The sequence below is a fragment of the Phascolarctos cinereus genome, unplaced genomic scaffold, assembly GCF_003287225.1.
Source record: "Phascolarctos cinereus isolate Bilbo 61053 unplaced genomic scaffold, phaCin_HiC Scaffold_1;HRSCAF=81, whole genome shotgun sequence".
Classification (NCBI taxonomy): Eukaryota; Metazoa; Chordata; class Mammalia; order Diprotodontia; family Phascolarctidae; genus Phascolarctos; species Phascolarctos cinereus.
In genome coordinates, this window is record NW_027555514.1 from 83,317,740 (window position 1) to 83,332,222 (window position 14,483).

The 14,483-nt window shown below is 38.8% G+C and overlaps 1 protein-coding gene across 1 annotated transcript in view; it reads left to right on the forward strand.

Annotated features, from left to right (window-relative positions):
- Window positions 1-14,483, forward strand: part of PTPRN2 (protein tyrosine phosphatase receptor type N2) — a gene marked incomplete at its 5' end in the record, with an annotated part of 1,499,790 nt that overhangs the window by 1,384,850 nt on the left and 100,457 nt on the right. Inside the window, one exon of the mRNA XM_078149736.1 lies at window positions 13,820-13,967. Coding sequence (XP_078005862.1) covers window positions 13,820-13,967 — 148 coding nt within the window. The remainder of the gene's footprint in view (window positions 1-13,819; window positions 13,968-14,483) is intronic.

Consider the following 14,483-nt stretch of genomic DNA (forward strand, 5'->3'; position numbering starts at 1 on the left):
TAAGTGTTGTCTTTTATCATTCTCTTTAAAAATTACCCCTTAAATGGATATCACCTTGCCTCCTCCTCTTAGAATCCCTAAGTCCCTGTAAGAGCTAGCTCAAGTGCAGCATTGGGCATGAAGGTTTTCCTGATGCCCATGGGTGCCAGGGTCTCCCTATTCTGGCCAATTACCCTCTTTCTATTTTGTATATATCCATATGTGTACATATTGTTTCCTCTGATAGAATTGCAGGCTCTCTAAGGGCAGAGACAATTTCAGTTTTGTCTTGGTATCCCTCAGGACCTCCAGCAGTACCTGTATACAGTAGTGCTTAATAAGTTCTCATTTTCTGGTTGATTGACATATCACCACAGTTGCTATCCTGATGACTAGTAACAACATAGCCCTTTTTTATTCTTTGAAAGCTAAGATAAGAAGAAAATCATGGCTCCTCTGGAGTGTCCTGCATCTAGGAGTTAGAAGACCTGTTTTCAAATCCTACCTCTGTTGCTTTCTACCTGTGTGACCTTAGCAAGTTGCTTTACCTACTTAATTCTCAGTTTCCTCATCTGTACAGTAAGAACACTGGACTAGGTGGTCTTTGAGATCCCTTCCAGGTCTAGATTTGTGATCTTTAAGCACTAGGAGTCTTTGCCCACTCACTTAACATTCTGTAAAGTGGCAGAATAACTGTAGCACTAAGCTACCAGGCCTGGCTCGTACTAGCCTTACTAGTTGAAAAAAGGAAGCTATGAAAAAAGTCCATGCAAGAGAGAGAAGATGCAAAATGCCAAGGCTAGTTCAGAATGCTGAAGGAAAAGACTCTGGGAAGAAGCCTATGGGAGAGGAGCTGACAGTCCCTATCACGTCCATATCCCCTGCTTGCTAACTAGAGACTTCAAGGAACTTGAAACTTACCTGAAAGTCAAATTGACAACTCTTCCTCTTTCTTGGTTGAGCTGAGTTACCTTATTCCCAATGGGGGAGTCCCTTCATTCTGTATTATCTGGCATATATTCTCCTATGGATACTTTCTCTGATTTCCATTTTGCTATTGACTTGGATAAATGGGTTTCTTTGCTACTTACTATATTATGTATATTCATTGTGGATTGGTATTTGGTGGTAAAGGTGTCAAGCCTTGGATATAAAGCTTGTGTAACCCTCCCACCATTAAAGAAGCAGCCGTCAGAAATTAACTAATCACATCGTCTAGACTAATAATATATAAGGGAGTGGCTAGGTCTAGCTCTAGCCTGGTACCCCATCTCTTTGAGGAGAGCAGAGTACCCAAGCTTCTAACCCCAACTTCTTCCTTCCCCACCTGGCAGGAATTAACATTTCCCTTGGAGAAGGGTAGGGGGAAAAGATGCTAGGGATGTCTGTCCTGCCTTCCTTTGAACCACTCAGTGACACCCCCATGCTATATGTGGGAGACGATTCTTACCAATTCTACCTTGTTCTTCATGCAGGCACAGGACACTGATCTCCACCCATGAGGATAGAGTCTCATACCAATTGGCTTCACAATAGAATAAAATATTATTAAGTAAATATGAACAATATTTACTAGGTGGTGTAGTGAATAGGCCTGGAGTCAGAAAAGACCTGAGTTCAAATCTGGCCTCAGACACTTACTAGCTCTGTGACCCTGAGCAAGTCACTTAACCCTGTTAGCTTTAGTTTCTTCATCTGTAAAATGAGCTGGAGAAGGAAATAGCAAACCACCCTAGTATCTTAGTCAAGAAAACCCCAAATCAGGTCACATAGAGTTGGATGCACCTGAAAATTATTGAACAATAATAACGAGAAATCTGAACATATTCATTTAAAGTAATATATTGTAGCAATTGAGAGTTAATATAATGTAGTATCAGAAAGAACTGGATTCACATTCATCATTAACCCTTCTGGCTCTGTGACCACAGGCAAGTCACTTAACCTCTCTGAGCCTCAGGCAGTTCTCTAAGACTAATTATTTACTAAGTTATAAATGGGATATGACCTGAGTTGGAGGAGGAAGCTCACACACCTATGAAATCATAGATCCTGCTGTGATATTTATCTCTCCTTTGATGCTGCAATAAAAACTTCACACAGTCAATGATGATTGTGAAAATTCCAACAAAGAGCGTGTCCTGTTTCATTGGAAAATTAAGGTAAAAGTGCGCCAGAATGGCTACTGAGAAAACTAAAGCTTCTTCAAGGGATTGCTAGTGTTGTCTTGAATTGTTAAGGAAAAAATATAAGCCTGCTTGTGTCTTCTCAAGATTTTCTAATTTTCTAAAAAGTTTTCTAATGATGAGTGAAAAGCTTTTACTATGTACCCACAGACTGTCTGGCCCCTTTGAATTGCTGACTTCCAACTAGAAATGACTCAACCCAAAGTAGAAATGGCTCTTTGCTTTGAGAGAGTAAACAGTGTAGTCAGAAAACAAAGCAGAAAATTCATGTGGGATACAGTGACAAGAAGTATGCGTGGGGTTCCCCAATCTTGTAGTGACACTTTGGTAGCAATCTCAGCCTACATTTCTTTTTTTGTTTGGTTGGTTTTTGGTTTTTTTGCGAGGCAATTGGGGTTAAGTGACTTGCCCAGGGTCACACACCTAGTAAGTGTCAAGTGTCTGAGACTGGATTTGAACTCAAGTCCTCCTGACTCCAGGGCTGGTGCTCTATCCACTGCACCACCTACTTGCCCCCCTACATTTCTTCCAATGTTCCATTTAAGGACACCTGATTTCCGCAGTATGGTCCAGCTATCTTCCTGCAAAAATTAGCTGGTGTAGGCAAGTATGCTGAACACAGAGTTTACCCTCTCTCCTAATTCCTTTTCCCCCTTTTTTAAAGAATGCTTAAACAAAGCAAACCCAAATGAGCACCCTATCCCTGTATTCTCTTTGGACAGAGGTTGAAGCTGTGCTCCCTCCTCTTTAAGGTCTAAATTAAGTTCTTTCTTCCTTTTCTATGCAATCTTGCCTAACCTTTCTAGCCCCCAGAAATCTCCACTACCTCCTCCAAACCCACGTAGCCCTTCTTGTCTAGTTTATAAAGACCTAGTGTGATAGAATGGAAAGAACTCTGGGCTTACAGTCACAAGAGATGGGTTGTAGCTCAGCCTCTGCCACTTAACTCCATGTGGCATAGGGAAAAATCACTTCCCAGAACTTCAGTTTCCTCACCTACAAGATGAGAATAACATTTGCAGAGAATTATTCAGGGGAAGGTATCTGTAACAGTAAAAAAGTAAGGGGGAATGGTGCGAGCAAAAGGACGCATCTGGAAAGAAGACAGGACAACTTCATACTGAGCTACTTTTGTTTCAAAAAATATTTCTGACACAAATGGATAATGTTGCCCCCTTCGAGATCATATAAATTCATTCAAAACATTAATCTGATAAGAAATAGGAATCAGTGTGTGTACCCCTCTCCCCCGAGGCTGGATCTCCTAGGAAATATTTTTTCTTGAATCTATGTATCGAAGGTCTGTATTGGCTTGGATTTCCTGGTGAAGATTCCCCCTCCTCTTTGCCACCTTAGCCAGACTCCCTATATAACCTTAGACAAGGTACCTCAATTCACTCATCTTTAAAATGAGAGATTAGGACTTGGTGGCTTCTGAGGTCCCCTCCAGCTCTAGACCTATGATCCTACAATCTTGTGATATTTGTTCTAGGTATCCCTCTGCAGGGAGAGCAGGATCTCTAAACTCTAAGGATCTTGGAGCATCCCCTAACCTCTGGATGTTCTAGCATCAACCTAGGTAGTCTACACAAGGTTCCTCTGACCTGATGCAAATCAGTCTTCTCCTCCATAATTATAGAACCGAAGAACAGTCATATTGAATCAGGGCATCCATCCATCCATACATACATACATCTCAAAGTTCCATCTTTGACAGTGATGCTAAGAATGTTTTGTTGGGGACAGTGATGATCAGTCCAAAACATCAGGAAGATGCATGCACACAATACACTCCCCAGTATTCTGAGGCTGTCTTAATAATCACTTGGTGATTATCATATATGATTATATTTAAATGCCTCAAATCAAATAAGCAGATAATTATTGAGTATTGTCACCTTGTACAGTCTCCTGGGGGTACCAGCTTCCCCAAGTATACTAGTCAATACATTAGATACTACTTCTCATAGAATCAAAAATTATAGCTCATGGGAAATTCAGAGACCATCCAGTTCAACCCTCCTCATTTCGTAGATGAGAAAATGGGCTCTGAACAGTAAGTGATTTGCCCAGGTTCCCATGGGTGATGTCATGAGTGAGATTTGAACCCAGGTTGCCTGAATGTACAGCAGGTATTCTTTCCCCTGTACTGTTTGCTTCCCTCTCATATAATTTTTTTGTCCCTTTGTCCATCAAGCTTTCATTCCATTCAATGTGTATTTATTGGGAATGTATTCTGAGGCAGCTTCCTCAGCTTGCTAACAATCTCATTAGAGAGACAAAACATATGCACAGGAAAGAAACAACTTGAACCAATTAAATACCAAAGAGCTGCCCCTACTCCACCAATATTGGCATTTGGGGATTTGGAGAGCATGCGTCCATTCCCTTCATGATTTGTTTGGCTTTGATCCTATCAGCAGCAGCATCAATAAACATTAACAAAAGTTATTGCTAAATATCCAGTAGCAATAAGCATTTTTTACTAAAGGAAGGTAATAAGATTTTTTTACCCTTTACTATTCTATGCTAGGAATCTGGTATTATGTCCATGCAAGATATTCTTTCACTTGCTGGGAATATATAAGGGTAGGGGACAAGTACTAGGCTTGTGATGACATACAGTATATAGTATGGTGAACTCCCAAGTGAGGCTACTCCTTCTGGTGCAAGTCTGCCCCTTCTTTGGGACTTCAAATATTAGAGAAAAGTTGTTTTGAGCATTGAGAAGTTAAGTAATTTGTCTGAGGTCACACAGCCAGTTTGTCTTAGGCAGAACTTCCTAACATAAGGGCTAGCTCTCCATCTACTATGGCACCCTGCCTTTAGGGATGCACAGAAGTATAAACAAAGTCATTCTCCTGATGGAGAAGACAGACAGACAGAAAGATAGATAGATAGATAGATAGATAGATAGATAGATAGATAGATAGATAGATAGATAGATAGATAGACAGACAGACAGACAGATAGATATGTATATAGGTATTATATACATATATATAGCTATGTATACATACATATATATAATCGATAATGGAGAGAGAACATAATACAGAAAAAGAAAAGTTGCAATATAAGGTTACTCGTGCCAAGTGCTAAATGAATGGTGAAAGCAATAATTATTATAGGATAATAAGGAGAGATCAAGCAACGTGGTATAGAAAGAGGAAACGGATCGAGTTGGTCTTCAAAGATGCATAGGGACTTAAATGAAAGGGGAAGGGAAGGCCTTGGCTGGAAAATATAGTACCCCCTCTCAGTCTTCATGTTCTTTTCAGATGAAATAGCCTAATTCTTCTAGTCTACACCATCACTTTACTGATTTCAGTTGTCCTTCTCCATGTATTTGGAGAGACATCTTGGCTTTGTGAATGGATTTCAGAGTTAGGAAGGCTTAGTTCCCATTCTGTCCTCTGACATATGCTAACTATATAACAATGAAAAAATCATTTTTCCTTTCTGATCTTCAGTTTCTCTATCTGTAAAATGGGAAAAATACTCCCTAGCTTACTGTTGTGAGATTTAAATGAGATAATTTATATGTGGCACTTTACAAATTTCCAAATGCTTCATAATTGCCAGTTGTTATTTCTAGCACCATTGTGCCTTTCTTGACTAAGCAGCATGGAGTCTTATGGCGAAGGCACATGACATAAACGCTGTAGCCATGGGATCATCTTCTAGGTTGCCCATTCTCTGAGGTTTTTCATGGAAGAGCCAAATATAGTGGATTATATTGTAACCTGTGTCCTATAATCAAAGTTATAACTGTGGTGAAATGAATGAGATTTTACCCCCAGGGGTTTCAATATTAAGGGTAGAGGGGAGGGAGATGTTTTCCCCCTGGAAATTTGAATCCACTGTCTACACATGGTCTTCCGTCATACTTTTTTTCCCCATTTTCCCCATTCCCTTATCCAGGCTAGGGAGGACCCTTCAGAAGCACACCTTTACCCTCAATTCTTAAGAAGATGCTGGCCTATCTCAGGGATGGGCCACCCCTTTTGCAAAATTATTTCACTACTAGTTGGAATGTTCTGACCACCCCTATCCCACAACTCTCACCTCTGGAGGTCTGCTGTCTACTGCCTCTGTTCCACCCCAAATTTTATCTAGGAAATGAAAAAAATTGCTCACTATATCTCACCATTAAGTCAGTTGGGAAGCCCAAAAAGGACCTGTAGTATCTGAGAGTTTATAACTTTAATTTTTTTTTTACCTCTACCCTACTTTATTTCTACAATTTTTTTCTAGATGTCCAGACTATTCATGGAATAAATGCCAATTGCCACCAACACAAAACTGTATTTTCTTGATGCTCATACTCTGATTATTTAATGTAATTATCAAGTTATAGTTATGAGGTATGTCAAAGGGAGGATATTTAGTTGTTGAGAAGAAAAATACCAGCAAGTGCATGGAGAAAGGCACTTGAAAAAAAATTTTTAACTATGTTAATTTTCTAAAGTGCTCTAAAAGGTCAGTACGTAATAAATTTAGCTTTCCAAATCTCCTAAATTCACTTCACCTTATCTCCCAAGGGCTTTAAAAGAAGGAATCCACTGAAACTGACTGAGTAGGCTCACTGCTTTTAGGGAAATATATATTGCAGTTATCACTGTTATCATTTTACTTGTATTAAATTCTCTCCATGACCCATGTGCTACGTGGACCACATGAAAGATGCCCTCTCTGCTCTTGAGGAACTTCCATCCTTTGTCTGGGGTGCAAAATGTCTTCATCCAAAAGCCATGAGACAGGAAGGGCTGTGAAAATGTAGATGGAGGAAATTAAATCATTTTAATATAATAAATGACATTTCATAAAAATGCTAATCGACAAATATGGAGCAGATCAAATTGACAGGAGCAGAGTGGGATAAGCAACAAGCCTGCTGGTGCCATACATGCTGAGAGAATGAAATTTTTATCTGAATTTTAATATAATCAATTATATCTTTAGATTATTTAATTCTTAGTGAAGAAAATAATATCTAGATCTGCCCTCCCTAGATGCCCCTGCCCCTACTCCAAGCTAACACTTGCTTATTAGATTCTGGTTTGTCTTTCTTGCAACATATTTGGAAATTCAAGCAGACTTGCAGGATAATTTCACTTCACATAGTTAAGATAAATGTATAAATTTAAATGACTGCCGCTTATAGGAATTAAGATAATATCCAATCCGCCTTCCACAAGACTATATTTGAGATTAGATTAAACCTGCCATGGTTCATCATTTTAGAATTGCTCATGTCATATTGAATGGAATGTATTCATTCGTGGTGGATTTGGTAAAGGAAGTGTTTTTTTTTTCCAAAGAGTTCTGACCTAAAAAAAGATGTTTTGCTATGAACAGTTCTGACTTCACTTACAAGATGGTGTGTTAACAGAAACTGAGAATAATAACTAGCAAAATACAGTGAAACTGAAAATAGTAACTAGTGAGTTCTATCAGTATAGTTAAGGCTAGAGAAGTTAGTATTTTCATAGTATTTAAATATCATGTTATGCAAAAATGCTTTCTCCTCTATTGGGACAACAGCAATATAAAAATGAGTATTTGATATGTAATCAATTACTGTCTCTTATCACATAGATTCTGCCAAACAATACCAATAATAATTCATATTTACATGACCCTCTAGAGTTTGCAGAAAGTGATTTGGGTTTCTAATGCAGGTGTTTTGGGAATTTACTTCCTCCTCCCTTGTCTTTACCTTTACCTTCTTCCCCAATCCCTAGGCTATTCAGACTCTATGGAAGGGGTGACATGACTGTTTATACCATTTGGATGACATGGGAGTCAACAGTTCTAATTCTTTCAGCTACACAGAGGCCCACCAGGCCTCACCATCTGTCTGTCATTGCCATTAAGGTCCTCTGGAGCTTACTATCCACCCTTACCTTGCCCTCTTAAAAAACTTCTGGATCTTTCTATCCTCCCTACAGATAAACTATTTTATGTATTATCCCCCCAAACTTCTTGAGATCAAAGACTATCTTGCTTTTTCTATTTCTATCCTCAATGTTAAGCACACTGTTAATGCTTAATTTTTTTCATTCATTTCAAAACAGATAAGCTTCTGGAAAGCAAACAGAATGTGTTTATTTGAAGTGAGGTGATAGAATTCAGGGACTGAAAAGAAAGAGAAAGCTTTTTCCCATCATTCAGTTTCTTTTCATTTGTTCATTTGAAAACAACTGATATAGTCCTATTATGGACTTGAATGTTATAATTCTAATATTCAGAGAGATGGAAGGATCGAAGGAGAAAAATCTAAGGAAATGACTCCATATTTAGTTACCTCTTACTCATATGCATCCTTAAATTAATTGATTAATTCAACAAACATTTATAAATATGTATTCCCTGCACAGAACTGTTAGGTTCTGAGAAAGATATAAATATTGGAAAAGACATGAGGGCTGCCCTCCCAGGGTTTATAGTCCAGTAGGGAACCACAACATAAAAATAAATAATGCTAATATCACTTGGGTATAATACACATTACATACCAATATCAGAGAGTTGTAAAACAAAAAGATACGTGTCATCTCGCTGCAATCAGCAAGTCTTTAAGGAGACAAAGGCTTTGAGTTGACTTTAAAAGAGGTATTGGGATATAACAGTGAAAGGGGAGAAAGTTGTTCTGAGCACAATGTGAACAGAAGCTTGAAGAAGTTAAGGTAAGTAAAGCAAATGGAGGCCGAAGGATGCATGGCCTGTTTGGAGGGCAGAAGGAGAAGTCCAGTTTGGACTTCTGGAGCATGGAAAGTTGTAAGAAATAAGCAATCAGGATGAGAAGGCAGGGCAGCACAAGATTGTGCAAGGCCTAGAATGCCAGGCAAATAAGTTTGTGTTTCATTTAGGAGTCAGTTACTCTGTTGAGTATCTGCACTTTTGTCCCAGGGTTATGAGAATCCAGTGAGATAATATTTCTAAAGCACTTAGCTCAGTGCCTGGGACACAGGAGGTACTTAAAAATGTTTATTCCCTTCCATTCCATACCTACAGTGTGCCAGGGGCTTTGGAAAATTTTTATAAATCAAGCATTGTCCCAAGACAGCTTCCAATCACAATAATTAAAATATCAAAAACTCATCTGAGATTCACTGTATTCTCTTCAAAAACTTTTGTAAGTTTTGTCATGGTGCCACAAAATTGTCTAAAGGGTCAGTCATTTAGGAAAGATGTGAATAAGTAGCAAATTGTCCAAACATCAATAAGGAGGAAGAAATTCACTCGGATAAACCACAGAAATATCAACCAATCATTTAATCAACAAGCCTTTGTTAAGTGTTTAGTGTGTTCTAAGCATTGGTGTTTAAAAAAAAAAAGCCAAAATGGTCTTGTCCCCAAGAAGTCTCCATTCTAATTGGAGAGACCATATTTACATAAATAGTTCCATGTGAAATACATACAGAGGAGAGGCAGGTACTCTTAAGGAAAGAAGCATGAGCAGCTGTGAATACTGGAAAAGATTTCCTGCAGAAAGTATGTTTAAAACTGAGTTTTGAAGGAAACCAGGGATCCTTGGAGGCAGAGGTGAGGAGCCAGGGTGCCTGGTGCATGGAAAATAGCCTATAGGAAGTCGCAGAGATGAGAGATGAAGGATCTGAATTAGAGAGCGTGGAAAGGGGGATGGAAGGGAGTAACGTCTGAGAAGACTGGAAAGATAGCCGTTTGTGAAAAGCTCTAAATGCCAAATAGAGGAGTTTATTTTTGATCCTAGAGAAAGGGTTCTTACTTAACCTGGGGTCTGTGAACTTGTTTTTAAAATAATTGGATAACTATATTTCAATATCTTGGTTTCCTTTTGTAACGCTATGCATTTTATTTATTGCATTTAAAAATATTATCTGAGGGAACGTCCATAGGCTTCATTAGACTGTCAAAGGAAGCAGCTAAGTGGCTCAGTAGATAGAATGCTGGGTCCGAAGTAGGAAGACCTAAGTTCAAATCCAGCCCAGATACTTACCAACTGTGTAACCATTGACAAGTCACTCACTTAGTCTCTGTTTGCTTAACCCACTGACGAAGGAAATGGCAAACCACTCCAAGAAAACCCCATGGACAACATTGGCATGCTTATGGTCCACAAGGTCATGAAAGGTCAGACACAACCGAACAACAGCAAACATTGTCAAAGAAGTCCCTGACACAAAAAATCCTGTCCTAAAGGTATTAGGGAGTCAATGGAGTTTCTTGAATGGGGAAGATAATATGGTTAATCTCTTCACTTCACAAAAATCACTTTCACAACTATGTGGAGTATGGAGAGATTTGAGGCAAGAAGAACAATTAACAAGGCTCTTGCAACAGTCCAAAGCTAAGAGGGGATGGAACTGAAGTAGAATAAGGGCCATGTGTACATGAGAGATGTGGAGAAAGAAATGGCAAAATCTGATAACTGGTTGAATATGTGGGGTGAATGAGAGTGAGGAGTTGAGGATGACCCTGAAGTTGTGAGCTTGCAGGGCTGGAAGGAGGATTGTGACAAAATAGAGAAGTTCTGAAGAGGAAAAGGTTTGGGCCTTTTATTTTTAAATTGTGCTCCATTCTGGGCATGTTGAGTTTGAAATGCCTGCTAAATATTTGGGAGGTGAATGCAGGAAGTCCTTCCACCCCCTCCCTAGAAGATTTCTAGGTATTAGATTACATTTTCCAAAACTGTTAGTAGAAGAAATCATAGTTTCTGTGCAGATTAGCATAAGTACATTTGGGGAGAGGGGGAAGCATGAATTCTCATTTTATTGTGTGACTGTATTGCAAAATATGCAAACAAAAAAAAAAGTCTGAGTAACAGGGCATTTGTTCCAAGAAGAATAACATTTCCTTTGGGGCCAGTGATGCACGCATGTTTTGTACTTTGAAATGCTTTCCCTTAAAAGAATGGTTGTTTCCCTACTGAACAGATCAATGAGAGAAAAGTGGATTGCGCTTGTAGGCACAGTAGTCTTTGTTGATGGCAAAATGTTCAGAGGGTTTTTGTCTCCTTTTCCCTACATCTGATTATTTACTTCTGATAGTCAAGAAACCAGAAAAATTAAGATAGGAACAGCTGAGGGTCAAAATATTTGGTTTCTTTTTTTTTTTTAATGCTTCAAACTGTTAAACATTTTGCACGAGTCAGGGCAGCCAAGTATCTTCGATGTTTCATGCCCAATAGATTTAGAAAAATGTGCCAATTAAAAGAAAAATGTCTTCTGTGCAAACAGAAAATGGGAAAGAGGGGAAGCCCCATGAGAAGAATGGTCAAAGCTACCCAGAATATTAATTAAGATATATGATGACTGTTGTTTTCATCCGAGCAGTCATTGGCCAGTAAACAGATTCCCAAACACCTGCCTAATCCTAACACACTCCTATGGGGCAAAATGGCTGGATTCATTTTTTCATTGTCTGTGTAAATTCCTTAATACACTTCTGAGGAATGGTCTTAGGGCCATCAGGATAATTAGTAGAAGCTGATATAGTGAATTACGGAGCAGTATGCACATCTCTTTTTTTTTTTTATTGACAAATAAATGCTTCCTTTGGAAAAGTGAACAAACCCAAGGCCTGGCAATTTCTGAAGCTTGTAGACTGAGCTTCTTTGTGATGATTGACATAAAGGCTTGAAACCTATGCCAGAGTTTTGTATAAAGGACACAGTGGTCTCTGCTATCTGTGAGATATTTGGAGGTACTTAGCTGACTTGGTGGTTTGGTCAGATAAGGGATTTTTACAGTAAACAAGATGCATCCTTATGATTTTATTTTTTGAGGGAAACATTTCAAGGGAATCACTTACAGGGTAGTAGCTATTAGGCAGTTTGTAGTTCTCTTAAAAAGAAAAAAGAAAATGGAAGGTTTCCTGCAAAGCCTTTATCTGTAAAGATGCTATCTAGTGGCTTTTCTTGCCCCTTTGGGGTTTATTAGGAGAAATGCTGCTTGCCTGAAATGTTGCTGTTTATCTCTGGCTTCTAGGTCCTTTTATATGAGATAATTGTTTCAAGCTATTATTTACCCCTTTGATTTTGATTCAGACTTTTATATACATATACTCATACACATGCAAATAGTTATAGTTGACAATAAAGGGTAAGTTGATATTTTATTTTTTTAAAAGTAGAGCCTTTGTATGTGAATTTAGAGGTAAGTGAGGAATAATAATAATAATGATAATAATGGCTAACATGTTATATATGTATATATATGTACTGTGTGTATTGCGTTAGGTTTGAAAAGTACTTTCAAAATATTATCTAATTTTATTCTCCCAATAATCCTGGGAGATACTATTAGTGTCCACATTTTACAAATGAAGAAACTGAGGCAAAACTTGCTCAAGATCCTGCAGCAGTACATATCTGAGGTAGAATTTTAACTCAGATCTTCCTGACTCTAAGGCCAATGTTCTATCCACTGCAACATCTATCTGCCTCTCTAATATTGTTTTAGATTACATTATCAAGAGCAGCTAGGTGGCACAGTGAATAGAGTGCTGGATCTGGGGTCAGGAAGACTGAAGTTAAAATCTGACCTCAGATACTTATAGCTGTGTGACCCTGGGCAAGTCATTTAAACTTGTTCAACTCAGTTTCCTCATCTGTAAAGTGACTTGGAGAATAAATGGCAAATCATTCCAGTATCTTTGCCAAGAAAACCCCAAATGGAGTCGCAAAGAGTCAGACACGACTGAAATGACTGTACAACAGCATTACATTGTCAGTCACCATAGACCAGTGATTAGAATATTAGCCTGCCAAGAATTCCCTAGAGAATACAAGTCAAATTTTACAACCTAGCATTCAGAGTTCTTCATACTCCGGTCCAGTCAGTTTTTAATCTCCGATTGTGCCCCTACACTAAAACATTCCAAGCTTATTTCTGATTGGGGTAGTATGGTAGAATAAACAATTAGTTTAGAACCAAATGACCTGGGTTCAAATCCCAAATGTGCTACTTAATACCTGTGTGACCCTGGGCAAGTCACCCAGCTCATCTGACCCCACTTTGTCACCTATAAAATGAGGGGTTGAACCAGATGACCTGAAAGGTCCTTTCCAGTTCTAAATCTATGCTCTTCTGAGCCTATGATCCTTCTTACCAGCATCCAAATCTTACCCTGCTTTCAAGACGCAGCTCAAATCCCGCCTTAGGGAATTCAGTGAGACCTTCCCTGACCACTTAAGCCCACATTAATCTCCCCTTTCTCTGAACTATTGTAACCCTTATTATCTATGGCACTCATTTAGCACTTAATGGTATACTGCCTTAAGTAATTAACTTCTTCACAATGTGTATGTCTTGTCTATAGAATAAAATCCTAAAGGGAAAAAGACCTCAGCCTGTATTCCTTTTGTAATTCTTTCCCTCTCCTTCTCCCCTACCAGCTGAACCGCCTTATCCCTCTTGTAGGTCTTTGTCTGATGCTTCCTGAATGGAAGAAGTGTGGAAAATTTAGCCAAGTTTGATATACTTGTTTTAGCACCTATGATTTTCATAGTGGACTTTGGGCGAGGCAGTAGATGTCATTCAGACAGCTAAGTGAGTTATAGGCTTTGCCTCTAATATGTCGATACTATTTGCCCCTACGATACCTGCAACGTCAGGCCAACTTTAACAGAGAAGACCCTTCCTGATTCCTGCATCTTCTCATTTTAGTCCTATATGGAAGATCACTTGAAGAATAAGAACCGACTGGAGAAAGAGTGGGAAGCACTCTGTGCCTACCAGGCTGAACCCAACACATCTCTGGTAGCCCAGAAGGAAGAGAATGTGCAGAAGAATCGTTCTCCTGCCGTACTAACATGTACGTATGCTTTCACATGCATTATTGATGTTTTGTTTTTATTGATCAAGGATGGTGATTGAGGCTAGGTGGTGCAGTCAGCAGTTAAAGGTCACAGTGCATGGAATACTGGATCTAGAGTCATGAAGATGTGAGTTTGAATCCTGCCTCAGACACTAGCTGTGTGATGCTGGGCAAGTCACTTAACCTCTCTTTGCCTCAGTTTCCTCATCTGTAAAAATGGAGATAACAGTAGAACCTCCCTCCCAAGGTTGTTGTGAGGATCAGAAGGGATAACATATGTAAACTACTTTGCAGACCTCAAAGTGCTATGTAAATGCTAGTTATTATTATTATGAATATCAATATACTCAAGTTATAAATGCTCTGGTTTCTTTTCAGTTTTGTGTGTGGGAGATGAAGAAAGATAAACAAGAGAATCATATGGGAAAGATAGGCAGACAAATAGAAAGGAAGGATTGGATGATTACAATTTTAGCAGCATTCCCAAATTCATCAAATATAGTGAAATACTCA